This window comes from Schistocerca americana, chromosome 1 (assembly GCF_021461395.2).
Source record: "Schistocerca americana isolate TAMUIC-IGC-003095 chromosome 1, iqSchAmer2.1, whole genome shotgun sequence".
NCBI lineage: Eukaryota > Metazoa > Arthropoda > Insecta > Orthoptera > Acrididae > Schistocerca > Schistocerca americana.
The window spans coordinates 852617137-852641891 of record NC_060119.1 but is presented as its reverse complement, the minus strand read 5'-3'; the positions used below and the strand labels follow the sequence as shown (position 1 = coordinate 852641891).

At 39.9% G+C, this 24755-nt stretch overlaps 1 protein-coding gene across 1 annotated transcript in view; it reads left to right on the top strand.

The window, feature by feature from the left end:
• LOC124613416 (argininosuccinate lyase) overlaps nt 1-22218 on the top strand; it is a 132491-nt gene extending 110273 nt beyond the window's left edge. Inside the window, exons 8-13 of the mRNA XM_047142122.1 lie at nt 5442-5635; nt 12012-12211; nt 14163-14306; nt 21002-21082; nt 21194-21300; nt 21854-22218. Coding sequence (XP_046998078.1) covers nt 5442-5635; nt 12012-12211; nt 14163-14306; nt 21002-21082; nt 21194-21300; nt 21854-22034 — 907 coding nt within the window. The 3' untranslated portion in view covers nt 22035-22218. The remainder of the gene's footprint in view (nt 1-5441; nt 5636-12011; nt 12212-14162; nt 14307-21001; nt 21083-21193; nt 21301-21853) is intronic.
• Nucleotides 22219-24755: the final 2537 nt, after the last annotated feature.

Here is a 24755-nt window from a genome sequence, read left to right as displayed (position 1 = left end):
CAGCACTGCATCCTCAAACTTAAGCTTTCATTCTTGTAGGGGGGGGGGGGGACTTTGTGATGATGCACGACTACGCATTCTTGCGTGCCACCTGTCTGCTCTAGCAGATGATCTTGTGCTGTAGCAGATGGCGCTTTGCCTGGCAAAAAACCTCATCATGAACTGTATGCATCCAAGGACAAGAGTTTTCTCTGCCACACACTTCTTTGACCACTATGGTGGGTGTTTCACTAAAGAATGCTAAGGAAGCAGCCCCAATTCACAGCATGTACCACACTGATATTGAGCTGTATTTCATTGCCAGAGCTTAATGGCTTGCTGTAACACCATCAGATAATTGCATGACCCAAGAAGACATCAATGTGGAGTTGCTTTTTTTTGTGTCTATAAAGCAAACAGCATTGCAGGCTCCAATGACACCTATGGAGATCTAGTAGGCAAAAGTGGTACCATACTTCAGGGAAAAAATATACCGCACCTATCTCGCAGTCTCATGTTCTGAACATGGAGTATCTGCTTTTCAGCATTCATTACATTATAGAAAGTGTGGCAAGGTTTGCAAACTATTGCAGCACCACATGTGCAGGTGTTACTGACTGAAATCTCCAACCGTGTTAGATTAGCTTCATGTGCAGTACCTCAAGTTCATTCATGTGCAGTTGTATTCTTCTTTGATCACTACAATGGATTAGATACACTTACAGATCATTTATTTTTATTTTTCCTTGATCACTGTGTTAAATTAGCATCATTTGCCATATCTCAAGAACATTAACGACATTTCTCATTTTGTCCTTAAAGACTGTATAAACTGATTCCCCATATGTAGATGGTGGGCACCCCTTGTGTGTACTCCCAACTCCTTTGTGAGTGATTGGGTTTACTGGACTGACTAGATTGAGAGTTTTTGTTCATAGACACATTTATGGCAACTTACCTTTCTAAATGCATTCTGCAATTAACTATGCCTGTTAACATTCCAATAAAGGAAATATTTAGCATTTACAAGTCATTTGTTACATTGTTCCCATGCTTTACCTATTGATTTTTATACTCACACCTAACAAAACCATAGTTGTTGTTGTTGTTGTTGTGGTCTTCAATCCTGAGACTGATTTGATGCAGATCTCCATGCTACTCTATCCTGTGCAAGCTTCTTCATCTCCCAATACCTACTGCAACCTACATCCTTCTGAATCTGCTCAGTGTATTCATCTCTTGGTCTCCCTCTACGATTTTTACCAGCCACGCTGCCCTCCAATACTAATTGGAGATCCCTTGATGCCTCAGAACATGTCCTACCAACCGATCCCTTCTTCTAGTCAAGTTGTGCCACAAACTTCTCTTCTCCCCAATCCTATTCAACACCTCCTCATTAGTTATGTGATCTACCCATCTAATCTTCAGCATTCTTCTGTAGCACCACATTTTGAAAGCTTCTATTCTCTTCTTGTCTAAACTATTTATCATCCATGTTTCACTTCCATACATGGCTACACTCCATACAAATACTTTCAGAAACGACTTCCTAACACTTAAACCAATACTCAATGTTAACAAATTTCTCTTCTTCAGAAACGCTTTCCTTGCCATTGCCAGTCTACATTTTATATCCTCTCTACTTCAACCATCATCAGTTATTTTGCTCCCCAAATAGCAAAACTCCTTTACTACTTTAAGTGTCTCATTTCCTAATCTAATACCCTCAACATCACACGACTTAGTACGACTACATTCCATTATCCTTGTTTTGCTTCTGTTGATGTTCATCTTATATCCTCCCTTCAAGATACTGTCCATTCCATTCAACTGCTCTTCCAAGTCCTTTGCTGTCTCTGACAGAATTACAATGTCATTGGCGAACCTCAAAGTTTTTATTTCTTCTCCGTGGATTTTAATACCTACTCCGAATTTTTCTTTTGTTTCCTTCACTGCTTCAAGACACTGTCCATTCCATTCAACTGCTCTTCCACGTCCTTTGCTGTCTCTGACAGAATTACAATATCATTGGCGAACCTCAAAGTTTTTATTTCTTCTCCATGGATTTTAATACCTACTCCGAATTTTTCTTTTGTTTCCTTCACTGCTTGCTCAATATACAGATTGAATAACATCGGGGAAAGCCTACAACCCTGTCTTACTCCCTTCCCAACCACTGCTTCCCTTTCATGTCCCTCTACTCTTATAACTGCCATCTCGTTTCTGTACAAATTGTAAATAGCCTTTCGCTCCCCGTATTTTACCCCTGCCATCTTTAGAATTTGAAAGAGAGTATTCCAGTCAACATTGTCAAAAGCTTTCTCTAAGTCTACAAATGCTAGAAACATAGGTTTGCCTTTCCTTAATCTTTCTTCTAAGATAAGTCGTAAGGTCAGTATTGCCTCACATGTTCCAGTATTTCTACGGAATCCAAACTGATCTTCCCCGAGGTCAGCTTCTACTAGTTTTTCCATTCGTCTGTAAAGAATTCGTGTTAGTATTTTGCAGCTGTGACTTATTAAACTGATTGTTCGGTAATTTTCACATCTGTCAACACCTGCTTTCTTTGGGATTGGAATTATTATATTCTTCTTGAAGTCTGAGGGTATTTCACCTATTTCGTACATCTTGCACACCAGATAGTAAAGTTTTGTCAGGACTGGCTCTCCCAAGGCCGTCAGTAGTTCAATTGGAATGTTGTCTACTCCGGGGGCCTTGTTTTGACTCAGGTCTTTCAGTGCTCTGTCAAATTCTTCGTGCAGTATCATATCTCCCATTTCATCTTCATCTACATCCTCTTCCATTTCCATAATATTGTCCTCAAGTACATCGCCCTTGTATAGACCCTCTATGTACTCCTTCCACCTTTCTGCTTTCCCTTCTTTGCTTAGAACTGGGTTTCCATCTGAGCTCTTTATTTTCATACAAGTGATACAAGTGGTTCTCTTTTCTCCAAAGGTCTCCTTAATTTTCCTGCAGGCAGTATCTATCTTACCCCTAGTGAGATAAGCCTCTACATCCTTACATTTATCCTCTATCCATCCCTGCTTAGCCATTTTGCACTTCCTGTCGATCTCATTTTTGAGGCATTTGTATTCCTTTTTGCCTGCTTCATTTACTGCATTTTTATATTTTCTCCTTTCATCAATTAAATTCAATATTTCTTCTGTTACCCAAGGATTTCTACTAGTCCTTGTCTTTTTACCTACTTGATCCTCTGCTGCCTTCACTATTTCATTCCTAAAAGCTATCCATTCTTCTTCTACTGTATTTCTTTCCCCCATTCCTGTCCATTGTTCCCTTATGCTCTCCCTGAAACTCTGTACAACCTCTGGTTTAGTTAGTTTATCCAGATCCCATCTCCTTAAATTCCCACCTTTTTGCAGTTTCTTCAGTTTTAATCTACAGTTCATAACCAATAGATTGTGGCCAGAGTCCACACCTGCCCCTGGAAATGTCTTACAATTTAAAACCTGGTTCCTAAATCTTTGTTTTACCATTATATAATCTATCTGATACCTTTTAGGATCTCCAGGGTTCTTCCATGTATACAACCTTCTTTCAAGATTCTTGAACCAAGTGTTAGCTATGATTAAATTACGCTCTGCACAAAATTCTACCAGGTGGCTTCCTCTTTCATTTCTTACCCCTAATCGATATTCACCTACTACGTTTCCTTCTCTCCCTTTTCCTACTACCAAATTCCAGTCACCCATGACTATTAAATTTTTGTCTCCCTTCACTATCTGAATAATTTCTTTTATTTCATCATACATTTCTTCAATTTCTTCATCATCTGCAGATCTAGTTGGCATATAAACTTGTACTACTGTAGTAGGCGTGGGCTTTGTGTCTATCTTGGCCACAATAATGCGTTCACTATGCTGTTTGTAGTAGCTTACCCACATTCCTATTTTTTTTATTCATTATTAAACCTACTCCTGCATTACCCATATTTGACTTTGTATTTATAACCCTGTATTCGCCTGACCAAACGTCTTGTTCCTCCTGCCACCGAACTTCACTAATTCCCACTATATCTAACTTTAACCTATCCATTTCCCTTTTTACATTTTCTAACCTACCTACCCGATTAAGGGATCTGACATTCCACACTCCGATCCCTTGAACGCCAGTTTTCTTTCTCCTGATAACGACATCCTCTTGAGTAGTCCCCGCCCGGTGATCCGAATGGGGGACTATTTTACCTCCGGAATATTTTACCCAAGAGGACGCCATCATCATTAACCATACAGTAAAGCTGCATGCCCTCGGGAAAAATTACGGCTGTGGTTTCCCCTTGCTTTCAACCGTTCGCAGTACCAGCACAGCAAGGCCATTTTGGTTAGTGTTACAAGGCCAGATCAGTCAATCATCCAGACTGTTGCCCCTGCAACTACTGAAAAGGCTGCTGCCCCTCTTCAGGAACCACGCGTTTGTCTGGCCTCTCAACAGATACCCCTCCGTTGTGGTTGCACCTACAGTACGGCTATCTGTATCGCCGAGGCACGTAAGCCTCCCCACCAATGGCAAGGTCCATGGTTCCTGGGGGGAAAACCATAGTATCTGCCTGTTATCTTCAGTGAGGAGCACTATGACCCCAGTACTATGTATTAGAATTACTTGCTGGACAGACGTTCAACATTGTTCTTAGTCAAGCATCAGCTCTGTTTAATGCTGGACAATTTATACACCTCTGAACTATGATATTATGTTATGGTTTTAGGCAGCAGACATATCTAAATTCAATATAACTGCTATGGAGAAGGCAATGAGTCTTATGCTTTATGTTATACATAGTGTATCTTGTGCAGAACAAATACTTAGTATGAATGGAGTAAATTAATTAAAAAAATTTTGCACATTAACAGTAGGAACCAAAACTCAGTGGATCAAATCAGTACACCTACATTAAAGATTTAAGACTGTATAACAAGTTTTGAAACTTTCTAAAATCCTAAATTTTAAATCAAACCATGTGCATGTATTCAAGGAATTTTAAGTAGCAAGTTGAACAGCTCTTTAGTGCAATATTGGTCACTACTTGCCTTATGAACAAGATTATGCAAGACTGTAGGAACTTAACTCTTCTGTTTTAGATGTATGATTGCTGTATGAAAATACTGTAAAAAAGTATGATCTCTGTAATGCTATTATTTATGACATCTAGAGAAGTTATTAGTTTCATTAGTTCATTCAAAGAAGAATAAACAGACCTTGTGTTTTTAAACTAATATGTCTTGTCAGCATTTTCTGACTCTTTGAAAACAGGTCAAACTCAAAATGAATCATAAAATTCCATATAACATGAACAATTGACATAAGAATTTATGCACTTCTTTAATGTTAAATAAAATTAATAAGTGACAATTTATGTTGCAGACAATAGTGAGTAATATTTGTTCCTAAAATTAGCTGCTTATAATTTGTAGTAATACAGTATTTTTCCTTTCTTATAATAGCCACACCTGGAGTCTGATATCAGATTATGATAGATTATGTCAGTTATTTGAAAGCACAAGTGTAATGCCCTTGGGTAGTGGTGCCCTAGCAGGAAATCCTTTTGAAATAGATCGCAAAAAATTAGCCAAGAATTTGGGATTTAAGAAAATATCGCAGAACAGCATGCATGCTGTTTCAGATCGTGATTTCGTTGGTAAGTAATTCTTTTTCTTTCAAGTTGTCAGTAAAGCATGTTATAAACACTGTGTTTGATATCCTAACAGGGAAATGAGAAAGGCCTGAAAAAAAAGGTTGAATAAGCATTACCGGTATGTAATGCATCAGTGTCCAAACATTTCTTGTCTTTTTTTCTTTGTAACATTCACAATATTCTGAAAATAGCTGTTACTGACCTTTCATTGTGTTTACATCTCATACTCTGAATGTCTGGATTCTCTTTCACAGTTTTAAATTATGTGAGCCACAACTTTCTTTTTAGGCTTTGTTCTACACACATTTAAAAGTAGATAGATGGTAATCTTTTATTTTGGTTTCTGTATTCCAAAAACTTACATTTAACTAATGATCAGTTGCATCATTTTTTTAAACGAAGACACAGTACTTTCCATCTGTACTAATAAATTATTAACTTTGGTCTACTCAACTGTACAGCTTGTAGACTTACCTCAAGTTTTCAATAATTATTTTTGCATGTCCTGGGGATATAAGTGAAAAAACGAGTACAAAAAAATTTCACAACTGATTGTTTTTCAATAATCTGCCAGAATCTGATACCAGAGAGTCAATCACTCTACTCTGTAAACTGTAGCACCAAGCAAAAACCATTAAGGATATGGGCGAAGTTAAAACCTACATTATCAAAGAAGAGCAGCTATTATGAATTAAATATATAAACTGCACTGATAATAAAAATAACTATACTGCTATATATTACTAGTTCATGTACAGGTTAAATTTAACATAACCAGACTAACATGAGAATTGATTCTTTGACATCAGCCGTTTTATCAGTTGTACTAAATAGCAGTATCTTTGTGTTTCCATGCCATGCTGTGGATTTTTATAAAAATATGGAACTGCAACAATATTCAAAATTTTATCTGACAATCATCCAGCTATCTTCTGTGTCATTAGACTTGTGGTGCAGGCCTCCTGCCCACCTGATTTGCCATTTTAGTACCTTTCATCAATATTTCTACTAAATCTGTCCGATGCATGATTTAGTTATAACAAAAACCATCAAAAGAGATTTTTTCATAGGGCTGCATTTGCATAATTTAATAGAATAAAGGCCTTTAGTTTTTCTCTTAATGATACTTACTTAGTATTCATACAGGCATTTTCATATTTAAAAAATAGAGATTTATCTACATGCTGCAACAAAGATGCTTGTTTATAATGAATGATTTTACTTGTTAGACAATTACGAGAAACCTTCAATGCTTCAATCACTACAATTAGGTAATCTGTAGAATGCATGCCTAATAAACTAGTTTTTCAATTTTCCTCATGATATTAATGGTTTCCTGTTTTCCTTTTTGTATCAGATGGGAACCTGTTTAAGAGATTTGAAATATAATACAGAACCCTAATTCTGCAACATAGTCAAGGAGACACTTGCGTTTTGACATTATTTTTGTATTCTATATTGTAGTTCAGCAAATCACAATAAAAGTGAAAAAACTTTTTTTATCATCAACAGATACCCATATGGACTAAATTTGACAGAAATAAATAGGTTATATGAAGTATCTATAGGATGTGTGATTATCTTTATTTATTTATTTATTTTATTAAGCCGTAAGATTACTTTATCTAATAGCCATCTTAGTTATGTGACTGGATTTGTGAATTTCCTGTCAGAGATGTCACAGTTAGCAGTAATTGACGGAAAGTCATCGAGTAAAACAGAAGTGATTTCTGGTGTTCCCCAAGGTAGTGTTATAGGCCCTTTGCTGTTCCTTATCTATATAAACGATTTGAGAGACAATCTGGGCAGCCATCTTTGGTTGTCTGCAGATGACACGCTCATTTATTGACTAACGAAGTCTTCAGAAGATCAAAACAAACTGCAAAACAATTTAGAAAAGATATCTGAATAGTGTGAAAAGTGGCAGTTGACCCTAAATAACGAAAAGTGTGAGGTCATCCACTGTTGTTGTTGTGGTCTTCAGTCCTGAGACTGGTGTGATGCAGCTCTCCATTCTACTCTATCCTGTGCAAGCTTCTTCATCTCCCAGAACCTACTGCAACCTATATCCTTCTGGATCTGCCCAGTGTATTCATCTCTTGGTCTCCCTCTACGATTTTTACCCTCCACGCTGTCCTCCAATACTAAATTGGTGATCCCTTGAGGCCTCAGAACATGTCCTACCAACCAGCCCCTTCTTATTGTCAAGTTGTACCACAAACTCCTCTTCTCCCCAATTCTATTCAATACCTCCTCATTAGTTATGTGATCTGCCCATCTAATCTTCAGCATTCTTCTGTAGCACCACATTTCGAAAGCATCTATTCTTTTCTTGTCCAAATTATTTATCGTCCATGTTTCACTTCCATACATGGCTACACTCATTACAAATACTTTCAGAAACGACTTCCTGACACTTAAATCAATACTCGATGTTAACAAATTTCTCTTCTTCAGAAACGCTTTCCTTGCCATTGCCAGTCTATGTTTTATATCCTCTCTACTTTGACCATCATCAATTATTTTGCTCCCCAAGTAGCAAAACTCCTTTATTACTTTAAGTATCTCATTTCCTAATCTAATTCCGTCAGCATCACCCGATTTCATTTGACTACACTCCATTATCCTCATTTTGCTTCTGTTGATGTTCATCTTACATCCTCCTTTCAAGACACTATCCATTCCATTCAACTGCTCTTCCAAGTCCTTTGCTGCCTCTGACAGAATTATAATGTCATCGGCGAACCTCAAAGTTTTTATTTCTCCTCCATGGATTTTAATACCTACTCCAAATTTTTCTTTTGTTTCCTTTACTGCTTGCTCAATATACAGACTGAATAACATCAGGTAGAGGCTACAACTCTGTCTCACTCCCTTCCCAACTGCTGCTTCCCTTTCATGCCCCTCAACTTTTATAAGTGCCATCTGGTTCTGTACAAATTGTAAATAGCCTTTCACTCCCTGTATACTACCCCTGCCACCTTTAGAATTTGAAAGAGAGTATTCCAATCAACATTGTGAAAAGCTTTCTCTAAGTCTACAAATGCTAGAAACGTAGGTTTGCCTTTCCTTAATCTTCCTTCTAAGGTAAGTCCTAAGGTCAGTATTGCCTCACGTGTTACAACATTTCTACGGAATCCAAACTGATCTTCTCCTAGGTCGGCTTCTACCAGTTTTTCCATTTCTCTGTAAAGAATTCGTGTTAGTATTTTGCAGCTATGACTTATTAAACTGACAGTTTGGTAATTTTCACATCTGTCAACACCTACTTTCTTTGGGATCGGAATTATGATATTCTTCTTGAAGTCTGAGGGTATTTCACCTGTCTCATACAGCTTGCTCACCAGACGGTAGAGTTTTGTCAGGACTAGCTCTCCCAAGGCCGTCACTAGTTCTAATGGAATGTTGTCTATTCCCGGGGCCTTGTTTTGACTCAGGTCTTTCAGTGCTCTGTCAAACTCTTCACGCAGTATCATATCCCCCATTTCATTTTCATCTACATCTTCTTCCATTTCCATAATATCGTCCTCAAGTACATCGCCCTTGTATAGACCCTCTATATACTCCTTCCAACTTTCTGCTTTCCCTTCTTTGCTTAGAACTGGGTTTCCATCTGAGCTCTTGTTATTCATACAAGTGGCTCTCTTTTCTCCAAAGGTCTCTTTAATTTTCCTGTAGGCAGTATCTATCTTACTCCTAGTGAGATAAGCCTCTACATCCTTACATTTGTCCTCTAGCCATCCCTGCTTAGCAATTATGCACTTCTTGTTGATCTGATTTTTCAGACGTTTGTATTCCTTTTTGCCTGCTTCATTTACTGCATTTTTATATTTTCTCCTTTCATCAATTAAATTCAATATTTCTTCTGTTACCCAAGGATTTCTACCAGCCCTGATCTTTTTACCTACTTGATCCTCTGGTGCCCTCACTACTTCATCCCTCAGAGCTACCCAGTCTTCTTCTGCTGTATTTCTTTCCCCCATTCCTGTCAATTGTTCCCTTATGCTCTCCCTGAAACTCTGTACAACCTCTGGTTTAGTCAGTTTATCCAGGTCCCATCTCCTTAAATTTCCACCTTTTTGCAGTTTCTTCAGTTTTAATCTACAGTCCATAACCAATAGATTGTGGTCAGAGTGCACATGTGCCCCTGGAAATGTCTTACAATTTAAAACCTGGTTCCTAAATCTCTGTCTTACCATTATATAATCTATCTGAAACCTGTCAGTATCTCCAGGCTTCTTCCATGTATACAACCTTCTTTTATGATTCTTGAACCAGGTGTTAGCTATGATTAAATTATGCTCTGTGCAAAATTCTACCAGACAGCTTCCTCGTTCATTTGTTAACCCCCCCCCCCCCCCCTACTCCCCAATCCATATTCACCTACTATGTTTCCTTCTCTCCCTTTTCCTACTCTCGAATTCCAGTCACCCATGACTATTAAATTTTCATCTCTCTTCACTACCTGAATAATTTCCTTTATCTCATAATACATTTCATCAATTTCTTCATCATCTGCAGATCTAGTTGGCATATAAACTTGTACTACTGTAGTAGACGTGGGCTTCGTGTCTATCTTGGCCAAAATAATGTGTTCACTATGCTGTTTGTAGTAGCTTACCCGCACTCCTATTTTCCTATTCATTATTAAACCAACTCCTGGACTACCCCTATTTGATTTTATATTTATAACCCTGTATTCACCTGACCAAAAGTCTTGTTCCTCCTGCCACCGAACTTCACTAATTCCCACTATATCTAACTTTAACCTATCCCTTTCCCTTTTTTAAATTTTGTAACCTACCTTCCCGATTAAGGGATCTGACATTCCACGCTCCGATCCATAGAACGCCAGTTTTCTTTCTCCTGATAACGACGTCCTCTTGAGTAGTCCCCACCCCGAAATCCAAATGGGGGACTATTTTACCTCCGCAATATTTTGGCCAAGAGGACTCCACCATCATTTAACCATACAGTATAGCTGCATGCCCTCGGGAAAAATCACGGCTGTAGTTTCCCCTTGCTTTCAGCCATGTCAGTGTGATAGCACATATTTTTTTGTAACTGGGAATGTAGTTTGCAAACTTGTTGGTCATTTAACCATAATGGGCAACAAGAGATCTTAGACCCAAATTTTAACAAGGAAAAGGGCTGGGACAGCTAATGAGGTTACAACAGACAACCCACATGGTTGCAGTTGTTGTGAAATATGTCTGGGATGGTCAGAAAACTTTTAGTTTAGATTAAACTATGGAAAGTCCAGGCTGGAATATCAACAATTATGAAAAGGATATATTCTACTCACTATAAACATGACACATTGGGTTGCAGATAGGCATAACAAAAAGACGGTTACACACTTATCTTTTGGCCAAAGGATTCTTCATAAAAGAAAGGAAAACACACACATACTGACACAAGCTGGCACAATTCAGTCACACATGACCACTATCTCTGGCTGTCTAAAGTGAACACATAGCTGTCATCTTTATAGGGAGTAGCAATCTATCCTTTTCATAACCATTTCATCTAAATTATTTATTAACAAATACCTGTTCACTTTCAACAGTTGTTTCCTGATGAAAGGCCTGAAATGTTGCACCAGGGACAAATACGTATACAACCATGAATAATATTGTTATCAATAGGTATCACACAGAATATGAATACGTTTTTTATGAGTAAACACTGCATAACTCCATAATGGTAACAGTGACATATTTTTGTCAATTCCATCAGCATTCTATTCAATGAACCTACTTCTACTTATCTTGCGCCTCTAGCAGAATAATCTCATTTTTCCCAATAACATAGCTGTTGTAATACTGTTCATAAAAATGGTAACTGGCACTGCATCTATTCATCTTCCTCCTGTTACACAATAATCTCATTTTTCCTGATAACATAACAGATATAATGATTTTCATAAAATTTTGTGGCTTGTATGGTTCCCTCTCCCTCTGAATTTCAGCCCTTTAACATTTTATTTGGCTTTGCTTCAAGATTTTAAGGTAGAAATTATTTTAGTGTCTTTTTGTTGTGGATATATGGGGATTCCTCAATGTAAAATTAAATTTTATTTGTTTTAAAAATATGAGCTGTCTGGTAGGTCACAGTTCTCATTTAGCTCACTGTATATGTTCCATCTGGTGACTACAAAGATGAGCACTAGTGATTGTGAGTAATCAATTCTATGTAATAACATATTTGAAATATGGACAAAAAATTCTGCATAAAAGTTGCAACAGATACAAATACAAAAAAGGATGCAAATGACAGGTCTTTGAACCAAGAAAGTTTCTCATTTAATAAAAGAGGATATGAAGAAACAATAGTGATCTGGGATTCATATATTTCTCTTATTTTTCATTTCAAACAGCTGAATTCTTATTCTGGTCAACATTAACAGCCATTCATCTAAGTCGTCTAGCTGAAGATCTCATAATATACAGCAGTGAAGAATTTGCATTTGTAAAATTAAGTGATGCCTATGCAACAGGGAGCAGTCTAATGCCACAGAAGAAGAATCCAGACAGCCTTGAACTCATTAGAGGGAAATCTGGATGCATTTTTGGACATGTGAGTAAAGTAATGTGGTATTAAAATTTGTTATATAGAGTCCTTCCCATTTGTTGAAAGTAAATGCTTGCAGTGAAGAAATTGTGCCTTTTAGTGGATAAATGCATATTGACAGTCTTGTTGCTGAGAGTTACAATTAATAAAAACCACTTTTAACTTTGGTGTAATTACATTTTTAATCGATTTTTAATACTGTGGAACCACTAGCACTACTTATCATTTTGTAACATAAATGCGAATTATTTATTATCGTAAAATGTGAACATTTATGGCAAAACTGTTAAGTTTATTAAAATACGAGTATTATGCGCTATTATGCTACGATTTCTTAATGTCTGTTCAATATTTATTTCGCTTTCCTTCCTACTTAGGTTCCTCTTTTGATTCTACTTAGTGTACACTTTCTTTTGTCATATCCTCGCCATATGACAGTTCTATTTCCTTCAACAAATGGCTTTACTTCTCACTCTATGGTAGAATCTTTGAGCTGAAACTGACATAGTCCTTATTCATATGGCATGATAAATTTATGTGTCAGCACAAAAGAGCTTATGAAACATGAAATAGCTTATTTTCTATGGATTTCTCACAGTATGTATTGTGAAGATAAATGCAATAAAACATCTGCATGTGATTTGCTTTCAGACAGATACAGACCAAGTGTAATGGTCTTTTTGTCTCTGATTTACTATCAAAAAACTTTTCCTAAGTGTAATTAGCATGAAACCATAGAAACAGTACTAACTTCTCATTGAAATATTTTAATAACATTAGCAGCATTTGAGCACTGAAATATATCAATAGCAAAAGGTGAAAATTTGCACAAGACCAGGACTTGAACCCAGATTTCCCACTTTACAAAAGCAGAAATAAACATATTTTGTTCATCACAATTGTATTAATTATGTACCCTAAATAACCTGTCAATAAAACTGAACACCACTTTAAAACAGAGGAAGCTTGAATATCTGCATCTGCTCTTAGTCTATCAAAATATTTTTCTGACCAGGTTCCATGCAAATTTATTATTCACAGGATAATTTTCACGATGCTGATTACAGTAATATGTTTAGTTTTATCAAAACATTAAATAAAAGCAGTGAATAATTGAACCTCTCATAACAATGTGTGATGATAGATTCTGACTGAGCTATACAGTAGCTTTGGACTTATATACGCCTACCATTAGAGCACTAAGGCTTCAGACTTTACAGAAACATATTTTAATTTTCCTAAAACTGATCAAGTCAGCAAATAATCAGTACTGAAGTACCAAAATGAAGTATGCAAAATAGTTGCTGCCTTCTGCACTGTTACACCAACTTAATTCCCAAATTTGCCACTATACTTTTGTTGCCTCAATTCAGTGACACACTTCATTAAGAAATTAAGTCACTAATTAAGAATTTGTGTGATTCAATATAATTTCATATATGGCAGTTGCACCCATAAATAGTTAATACCCAGTGTAGAGATGCAAAATAGTTCTGTAACCTTTTCCAATTTCCTAATGACTTATTATGTAAACCAAATTGTTGCTTGCACATACAACTCTAGTAAATTTCAGCCTAATAGTTTTACAAACAAAGATGCAGTTTCTAAAATATCTCTATGCCAGGTTACAAATACTGCTCCCAACCCAAAAATTTGCAGTCCCTCTTGAATTAACACACAACCAAGAAGTACAGAACAAGTTTATGCTGGAGTCTACACATACTGAAACCTGTGTTGCAAATTATGGTAACTGGTTTCAGTTGTTGAAAGACCATCTTCAGACAAATATGTAACTCTGAAATTAACAAAGCAGGCTACGAGTAATACAGTTATGCAACTTACACAGCATTACATAAGAAATACACTGATGAAAGAAAATACAACATGTATATACACATTGGTGATACATCTTATATGTTATAACTGCATATTTGTTACTGGTCTGATACCGTTTCAGTTTTCTGGTTTTATGATGGTCCTCAAAGGTCTGCCTTCAACCTATAATAAAGACCTCCAGGAAGACAAAAGGGCTATGTTTGAAACATATAACATTATGGAAATGATTTTAAAGATAACTAAGGGGATTGTGGAAACAATGGAGGTATGTAGCTATCATAACATTTGACTATTTTTTCTGTTAGTCTTATACTTACAGTACGTATATAAGAACAGACTATTAACAAACTTTAACTTCCCTACTTTTTAAATAGAGAAAAATTTATACCACAAGTAAAAAAACATGCCACTCTCTATACCTTAGTCCGAAGTCAATTTTTAACTCCTTGCTCACATGACTGCTACAAGATGTACTAACTCGTGTTTAACGTAATTATATTGATCAAAATTAATGTAACATGGTAGCAACTGAAACTACAATAAGTAATATTAATGACTCGTAATGCTTTGCTTTATTCAGGAACTGCCAGATGCACACCTACCATAACCACAGACATCAGTAGTAGAATATGTGTTGAGTTAAAAATGTAACACTGACCTAAAACTGGATTAGTATGATTAAATAAAGGACAGAAATGACAGGGACAAAAAGGAGATTAATTTATAAAGTTATGAAACAGAATTGCTAGGCAGAGGGTATGGGGTGATAGGACAAAGGAAGGGAAGACTGTTGGGTGGAGGGTGTGGAGACAGTGTGTTAACAGAGATGGAGGCCAGATGATTATGGGAATGAAGGAGATATTTGCACCAGAAAAGGTGGTGGTAGAGGGAAGGATTCACATGGCCCAATTTGTAAGGATCTACTGAAATTGAGCATTTTGAGCTCAGTTGCATTTTGTACCACAAGAACTTTGTTCTTGGTCACAGGTCAGCTGTGGTCATTTATTCTGATGGAGTAGGATAAGCCTATGGCAGGACTGGTGTAGGAAGTACTGGGTGTGTGGATTGGGCAGGTCTTGCACCTGAGTCTTCTACAGGTAGGCCTATATGACCCCTTTGGTGAGGGGTTGGGAATGGGAGTCGCATGAGATTGACTAGGATGTTTAGTAGGGAGGGGGTGACGGAACACCACATTAGGCAAGTGGGGAAGGATCTTGGAGAGGACATCCCTCAGCTGAGTGTCGTCATAACTGCCGTCTGCTTCACGTCTCCTGTGCAGCAAGCTACGTAAATTTAAGTATTAACTGTGTTTTTCTTACCTGTCACTTCTATTTCCGTGCATTTTTGCTTTTAGGAAGCTTTAATTTTCGAGTACTAGCAATAGTGTTCCATAGATTTCATGTTTGTTTTGAATACAATCCAGAGACAGTTAGTGCTTATTTTCATTGTTTCCAACAAGAAGTGTCTAGTAACCACAGTTTAGTCAGCTAACAGCTGCCTTTAGTGAATTAGCAGTCTAGTTAAAAGTTGATTGCTTAACTCTCTATAGTAAATTGTTGATTTTTTAGGATGGATAGGATGTGTGACTGCTGTGTACAGACGCAGGAGGAGCTGGCCACTGTTCGTGAATAACTGAACGTGCTGATGGCTGCGGTCAGCCGTCTTCAGGCTGCTGCCTCCAAGTGTAGCGGCAGTGGGGAGTCTAGTGTGTCGCATGGTACACCCTAGCTGTTACATGCTTCACCCATGGTCCCTGCTGTCGAGACATCTTCGCAAGTACCAGGCACGGTTGGGCCACCCTCTCCCCACGGGGAGTGGTGGGTTCAACGGCGTTCGTGTCACATGAGGTGGAGGGTCAGTATGGAGGCTGGCCGTGTGGCATTGCCCACTCTGCCTGTGAGTGGACATGTGGCCGCTCCTTCAGCAAGGTCCAAGCAGGCACACGGGGGGAGGGATTTATTAGTGATTGGGAGCTCCAATGTTAGGTGGGTGATGGAGCCCCTTAGGGAAACAGCAGAAAGGTCGGGGAAGAAGGCCAGTGTTCACTCTGTCTGCTTGCCAGGGGGGTCTCATCCGAGATGTTGAGGAGGCCTTGCTGGCAGCGATAGAGAGTACTGGGTGCACATGACTGCAAATTGTTGCCCGTGTCGGTACCAATGACTCCTGCCATCTGGGTTCAGAGGTCATCCTCAGTTCATATGGGGGGTTGGTGGAGTTGGTGAAGGTGGAAAGCCTTGCTCACAGGGTGGAATCTGAGCTAACTATTTGTATTGTCGTTCCCAGAACTGATCGCGGTCCTCTGGTTTGGAGCTGAGTGGAAGGCTTAAGTCAGAGGCTCAGACGATTCTGCGGGATCTGGGGCACAAATTTCTCGCCCTCTGCTATCGGGTGCAGAAATGTAGGGCCCCCCTGAATAGGTCAGGCGTGCACCACATGTAGGAAGTGGTTACAAGGGTAGCAGAGTACTCGTGGAACGCACATGTGGGTTTTTTATGTTAGAGAATTCCCTCCCTAGGCCCGACAAGACTCCGGAGATGCTACAAGATAGCAGTAGGCACAATGCAACAGGGAATGACAATATTAATGTGGTAATAGTAAACTGCAGGAGCGTCTATAGAAAAGTTCCAGAACTGCTTTCATTAATAAACGGTCACAATGCCCACATAGTACTAGGGACAAAAAGTTGGCTGAAACCAGATGTAAATAGTAATGAAATTCTAAACTCAGATTGGAATGTATCCTGCAGAGAAAGGCTGGACAGTGAAGGGGGAGGCGTGTTTATAGCCATAAAAAGTGCAATAGTATCGAAGGAAATTGACGGAGATCCAAAATGTGAAATAATTTGTGTGAAGGTCATGGTTACAGCAGGCTCAAGCATGGTAATTGGATGTCTCTATAGACCCCTGGCTCAGCAGCTGTTGTGGCAGAGCACCTGAAGGAAAATGTGGAAAATATTTTGAGTAGATTTCCTGACCATGTTATAGTTTTGGGTGGAGATTTTAATTTACCAGATATAGACAGGGAGACTTAAACGTTATAACGGGTGGCAGGACAAAGAATCCAGTGAATTTTTTTAAGTGCATTATCTGAAAACTACCTTGAGCAGTTAAACAGAGAACCAACTCTTGGTGATAACATATTAGACCTCCTGGTGACAAACAGACCCGAACTATTTGAAACAGTTAACGCTGATCAGGGAATCAGCGATCATAAAGCGGTTGTAGCATCGGTGATTTCAGCCATAAATAGAAATATTAAAAAAGTGACAAAATGCAGATTTCAGAGTACTTGACAGCTCAACACAAGAGTTTTATCTCAAGTACAGATAGTGTTGAGGATCAGTGGACAAAGTTCAGAACCATCGTACAATATGCATTAGATGAGTAGGTGCCAAGCAAGATCGTAAGAGATGGAAAAGAGCCGCTGTGGTGCAACAACTGAGTTAGGAAACTGCTACTGAAGCAAAGAGAACTTCACAGTAAACATAAACATAGCCAAAGCCCTGCAGACAAACAAAAATTACAACAAGCAAAATGTAGTTTGAGGAGGGCTATGCGAGAGGTGTTCAACGAATTCGAAAGTAAAGTTCTATGTACTGACTTGGTAGAAAATCCTAAGAAGTTTTGGGCTTATGTCAAAGTGGTAGGTGGATCAAAACAAAATGTCCAGACATTCTGTGATCAAAATGTTCCTGAAACAGAGGATGACAGACTAAAGGCCGAAATACTAAATGTCTTTTTCCAAAGCTGTTTCACAGAGGAAGACTGCACTGTAGTTCCTTCTCTAGATTGTCACACAGATGAATCGAAATAGATGACAGACAGATAGAAAAACAATTAAAATTGTTCAAAAGAGGAAAGGCCGATGGATCTGATGGGATACCAGTTCGATTTTACACAGAGTACGTGAAGGAACTTGCCCCCCTTCTTGCAGCAGTGTACTGTAGGTCTCTAGAAGAGCATAGCATTCCAAAAGATTGGAAAAGGGCACAGGTCATCCCCATTTTCAAGAAGGGACATCGAACAGATGTGCAGAACTATAGACCTATATCTCTAACGTTGATCAGTTGTAGAATTTTGGAACACGTATTATGTTTGAGTATAATGACTTTTCTGGAGACTAGGAATCTACTCTGTAGGAATCAGCATGGGTTTCAAAAAAGACTATCAGGTGAAACCCAGCTCACGCTATTCGTCCATGAGATTCAGAGGGCCATAGACACGGGTTCCCAGGTAGATGCCGTGTTTCTTGACTTCTGCAAGGTGTTTGATACAGTTCCCCACAGTTGTTTAATGAACAAAGTAAGAGCATATGGACTTTCAGACCAATTGTGTAATTGGACTGAAGAGATCCTATATATAAGAACGCAGCATGTCATTCTCAATGGAGAGAAGTCTTCCGGAGTAAGGGTGATTTCAGGTGTGCTGCAGGGGAGTCATAGACTGTTGCTATTCACAATATATATAAATGACCTTGTGGATAACATCGGAAGTTCACTGAGGCTTTTTGCGGATGATGCTGTAGTATATCGAGAGGTTGTAACAATGGAAAATTGTACTGAAATGCAGGAGAATCTGTAACAAATTGATGCACGGTGCAGGGGATGGCAATTGAATCTCAACGTAGACAAGTGTAATGTGCTGTGAATACACAGAACGAAAGATCCTTTATCATTCAGCTATAATATAGCAAGTCAGCAACTGGAAGCAGTTAATTCCATAAATTATCTGGGAGTAGGCACAAGGAGTGATGGAGTGATTTAAAATGGAATGAACATATAAAATTAATCATCAGTAAAGCAGATGCCAGACTAAGGAAATGCAGTCTGAAAACAAAGGAAGTAGGTTACAGTACACTTGTTTGCCCACTGCTTGAATACTGCTCACTGGTGTGGGATCCGTACCAGATAGGGTTGATAGAAAAGATAGGGAAGACCCAACGGAGAGCAGCGCACTTAGTTACAGGATCTTTTAGTAATCGTGAAAGTGTTATGGAGATGATAGATAAACTCCATTGGAAGACTCTGCAAGAGAGATGCTCAGTAGCTCAGTACGGGCTTTTGTTGAAGTTTTCAGGACATATCTTCACTGAGGAGTCAAGCAGTATATTGCTCCCCCCTACGTATATCTTGCAAAGAGGCCATGAGGATAAAATCAGAGAGATTAGAGCCCACACAGAGGCATACTGACAATCTTTCTTTCCATGAACAATATGAGACTGGAATAGAAGGGAGAAGCGATAGAGGTACTCAAGGTACCCTCCGCCACACACCATCAGGTGGCTTGCGAAGTGTGGATGTAGATGTAGATGCAGATGTAGATTTCAGGGTATGATAGTCAAAGCCCTCGCAAAGGATATGGTACAGTTTTTTCAGTCCTGGTTGATACTGAGTCATGAGGGGAGTGATCCTTTGGGATTGATTCTTGAGGGTCGGCAGGATTAGAGTGTGTGAGGATAGGGTGCAGAAAATCTGTTTCCAGACTAGATTTTGGGTTAGTGCCTGTCTGTGAAGGCCCTTGTGAGACCTTAATCATAATGGGCAAGGGAGTTCTCCACACTGCAGATACACTGACCATGTGGGGATAGGCTGTAAGGAAGGGATTTTTTGGTTGGGAAGGGATGACAGCTATCGAAACAGAGGTACTCTTGGTGGCTAGTGCGTTTAATATGCACATAGTTTTGTATGCAGCCATCAAAGAGATTGGGGTCAATGTCCAGGAAGGTGGCATTTGGGATGAGGAGGAGCAGGTGTAGTGGATGGGAGAAAACGTGATGACGTTGTGAAGGAATGAGGATAGGGCATTTTGGCCCTGAGTCTAGATCATGAAGATATCATCAATGAACCTCATCCAGACAAAAAATTTGGTGTTTTGAGAGGCTAGGAAGCTCTATACAGCCCATAAAAAGACTGGTATAGTGAAAAACATGAACCATATCCTTTGTAATGGCTTTGATTATCATCATGCCCTGAAATGATGAACATTCTATCCTATACTCTTCCCAACCATCCTGAAGTGGTTTTCCATTATCCAATGGCCGCTTCACAACCTCGACCATGTGGATCCTTCCCTACACCACCAGCAGATGCGACTTACCCTTGCAATATATGCTTCGCTCTCACAGCCCTCCTGGCCTCAATTTCTAATCACTGCCTCCCAATTCACATCTCCACATCACCTTCAGAGTGCGCAGCTCCCCACTGTCTTCCACACCCGTGCATCCATTACTTGCCAGCGAAACAGGTACCCTCCTCTGAGGCTCTAGCTATCCAATCCCAATCCCTCTTCCTGCCTCCAACCACTCTCCTCCTCTCCCACACCCATCCAACACAACCCCACCACTTTTTGGTGAGTGGTCACCTGTAATCCTAAAGTGTTCACATTCTGCCAGAACTTCCTTACAATTGTAATTACACAAAAATTACTTTTTTTAAGTATCTGACATAAATACATTGTTTACATATAATATAAAGAATCATCAAGATGTGCAACTGTATTGTTTCACTTGTTTTTAATGATACGAAAATACTGTAATGTGTGGTACATTAACAGCAGTTTTTATGCCACTTATAGCTTTAGCTGATATCTCTAGAAAACAAACAAATGAAGCACCAATAGTTTATTTAAAAACTGCATGAAATAACAAAGCAGTAATTGCAATGAGCTATGCATGCTCCAGAAAAATAAATAAACTGTTTGATTTGTATTATTATTATTGACAGAAAAAACTGGGTATATTGTTGCGCCAATTGGTTAACTTTTTTTTACATTTATGTAATATTTACTTACCAACAGCAGGTATTTTGGTAAGACAATTTATTAATTTTTTTATAGGCTTTCACAGTTTTGTTGCCCTTTGAACCCGATGTCACTTATCTTTGATAAAAATGAAACAGAATTATATCATCACTGATAAAAGAGTAGAAAATGGATAGCTATATATAAATCTTATAAATTACAGGTAAATAAAGAAGTCTGCCTGTCAGCTCTAACACCAAACCTTCTAGCCACTGACGTTGCATATTACCTAGTGCGGAAAGGGGTAAGACTACCAGTAGCTGCTAAAAAAGTGACCTTGGAACTAAAAACTTATCCTCAATCTTCAAGTTATAATTTTGTCTTACATGGCTTACTGATTTGATGTGCCTAATAGGTTCCTTTCCGTGAAGCACATCATATCGTTGGTGAAGTTGTTGCCACAGCTGAAAAACAGAAGAAACAGATAACGGATCTCACCGTAAACGAACTTCAGCTGATAAGGTATGTAAAATGTGCAAGTTCACGTATTAACAGATGAGTGATCAGTTGATCTCTCACTCTGACATATATTAGGATCCTCTAAAACTTCCTTCTGATTTCCTTTACTTTCTGCCCATTATCTTCTCTTCTTCTTATCAATGCATCTTTGAAATATTTCCATAATCATTTCTCCTCAGCTTTAGCCTCCAGGCTTTCCCTCAGTAGTAAGCATTGTATTTCAGCTCCATTTTTCGTACTGCAGTTTCGAAACAGAAGTTCAATCTAAATGTAGTAAATGCGCTTTAGAAAATCACTTTCATTATGTATTTATTACTTATGATATTTACTTAATCTAAAGGAATATGACTTAATATTCACTTCCAATATGAAAAATGTGCCCTACAGGAATGGATGTACTATTTCTACTTGACCATCAGATTTAAACATAAACCTCATATTCTAAAATTCTGTTTTACTTTATTTCTGTAAAATTAATGGGTGCTCGTTCTTCAAAATGTGACATATATTTTAGTATTCTAAAGTCTATTATTTACATCTGAATACCATGTTACAGCTCTAAATTTAGTGATGATATTAAGAAGATATGGGATTACACTAACAGTGTTGAACAATACAGAAGCACTGGTGGAACCTGCAGTGACAGCATTCTGCTTCAAATTAGAACATTGAAAGAATGGGTAGAGAAGGAAAAACAGCAGTTTTCTAAAATGGAGATGCCTGTCTCTTCAAACTAAGGCATTGCCAGTATAAACCACCACTGACATAAATTTGTGAGCCATAATTATAAAATACATCATTAAAAAGGATATTGTATTACTATTTTTAAGGTCTCATGTACACTTTTCTTTTGTGTTAATCTGAATGATATATTATGTATTTAATAAGTGAACAAATAAGAATAAAAATACAATCAATTCACATATAACAGAAACCTGTCTTTACTATGTTGCATTCAACAGCATTTGTCACTACCTTCTGAAGTGACAAGATTTGTATGTGAATGCAGATGTAGTGAAAGTACTGAAAGTTCTGATGAAAACAAAATGCTAATATAGATCAATATGATTTCTTGGCAGTTACAAGTCACATCCTGATATGACATTCACAGAGGAAAAGAACATAAGAACATATCAAATGGGGCTTTGTTTCTCATCTTTGTACTACACTCCTGGAAACTGAAATAGGAACACCGTGAATTCATTGTCCCAGGAAGGGGAAACTTTATTGACACATTCCTGGGGTCAGATACATCACATGATCACACTGACAGAACCACAGGCACATAGACACAGGCAACAGAGCATGCACAATGTCGGCACTAGTACAGTGTATATCCACCTTTCGCAGCAATGCAGGCTGCTATTCTCCCATGGAGACGATCGTAGAGATGCTGGATGTAGTCCTGTGGAATGGCTTGCCATGCCATTTCCTCCTGGTGCCTCAGTTGGACCAGCGTTCGTGCTGGACGTGCAGACCGCGTGAGACGACGCTTCATCCAGTCCCAAACATGCTCAATGGGGGACAGATCCGGAGATCTTGCTGGCCAGGGTAGTTGACTTACACCTTCTAGAGCACGTTGGGTGGCACGGGATACATGCGGACGTGCATTGTCCTGTTGGAACAGCAAGTTCCCTTGCCGGTCTAGGAATGGTAGAACGATGGGTTCGATGACGGTTTGGATGTACCGTGCACTATTCAGTGTCCCCTCGACGATCACCAGTGGTGTACGGCCAGTGTAGGAGATCGCTCCCCACACCATGATGCCGGGTGTTGGCCCTGTGTGCCTCGGTCATATGCAGTCCTGATTGTGGCGCTCACCTGCACGGTGCCAAACACGCATACGACCATCATTGGCACCAAGGCAGAAGCGACTCTCATCGCTGAAGACGACACGTCTCCATTCGTCCTCCATCCACGCCTGTCGCGACACCACTGGAGGCGGGCTGTACGATGTTGGGGCGTGAGCGGAAGACGGCCTAACGGTGTGCGGGACCGTAGCCCAGCTTCATGGAGACGGTTGCGAATGGTCCTCGCCGATACCCCAGGAGCAACAGTGTCCCTAATTTGCTGGGAAGTGGTGGTGCGGTCCCCTACGGCACTGCGTAGGATCCTACGGTCTTGGCGCGCATCCGTGCGTCGCTGCGGTCCAGTCCCAGGTCGACGGGCACGTGCACCTTCCGCCGACCACTGGCGACAACATCGATGTACTGTGGAGACCTCACGCCCCACGTGTTGAGCAATTCGGCGGTACGTCCACCCGGCCTCCCGCATGCCCACTATACGCCCTCGCTCAAAGTCCGTCAACTGCACATACGGTTCACGTCCACGCTGTCGCGGCATGCTACCAGTGTTAAAGACTGCGATGGAGCTCCGTATGCCACGGCAAACTGGCTGACACTAACGGCGGTGGTGCACAAATGCTGTGCAGCTAGCGCCATTCGACGGCCAACACCGCGGTTCCTGGTGTGTCCGCTGTGCCGTGCGTGTGATCATTGCTTGTACAGCCCTCTCGCAGTGTCCGGAGCAAGTATGGCGGGTCTGACACACCGGTGTCAATGTGTTCTTTTTTCCATTTCCAGGAGTGTAGATAGAGATATTCATTATGTACACTCTTGGAAATTGAAATAAGAACACCGTGAATTCATTGTCCCAGGAAGGGGAAACTTTATTGACACATTCCTGGGGTCAGATACATCACATGATCACACTGACAGAACCACAGGCACATAGACACAGGCAACAGAGCATGCACAATGTCGGCACTAGTACAGTGTATATCCACCTTTCGCAGCAATGCAGGCTGCTATTCTCCCATGGAGACGATCGTAGAGATGCTGGATGTAGTCCTGTGGAACGGCTTGCCATGCCATTTCCACCTGGCGCCTCAGTTGGACCAGCGTTCGTGCTGGACATGCAGACCGCGTGAGACGACGCTTCATCCAGTCCCAAACATGCTCAATGGGGGACAGATCCGGAGATCTTGCTGGCCAGGGTAGTTGACTTACACCTTCTAGAGCACGTTGGGTGGCACGGGATACATGCGGACGTGCATTGTCCTGTTGGAACAGCAAGTTTCCTTGCCAGTCTAGGAATGGTAGAACGATGGGTTCGATGACGGTTTGGATGTACCGTGCACTATTCAGTGTCCCCTCGACGATCACCAGTGGTGTACGGCCAGTGTAGGAGATCGCTCCCCACACCATGATGCCGGGTGTTGGCCCTGCGTGCCTCGGTCGTATGCAGTCCTGATTGTGGCGCTCACCTGCACGGCGCCAAACACGCATACGACCATCATTGGCACCAAGGCAGAAGCGACTCTCATCGCTGAAGACGACACGTCTCCATTCGTCCCTCCATTCACGCCTGTCGCGACACCACTGGAGGCGGGCTGCACGATGTTGGGGCGTGAGCGGAAGACGGCCTAACGGTGTGCGGGACCGTAGCCCAGCTTCATG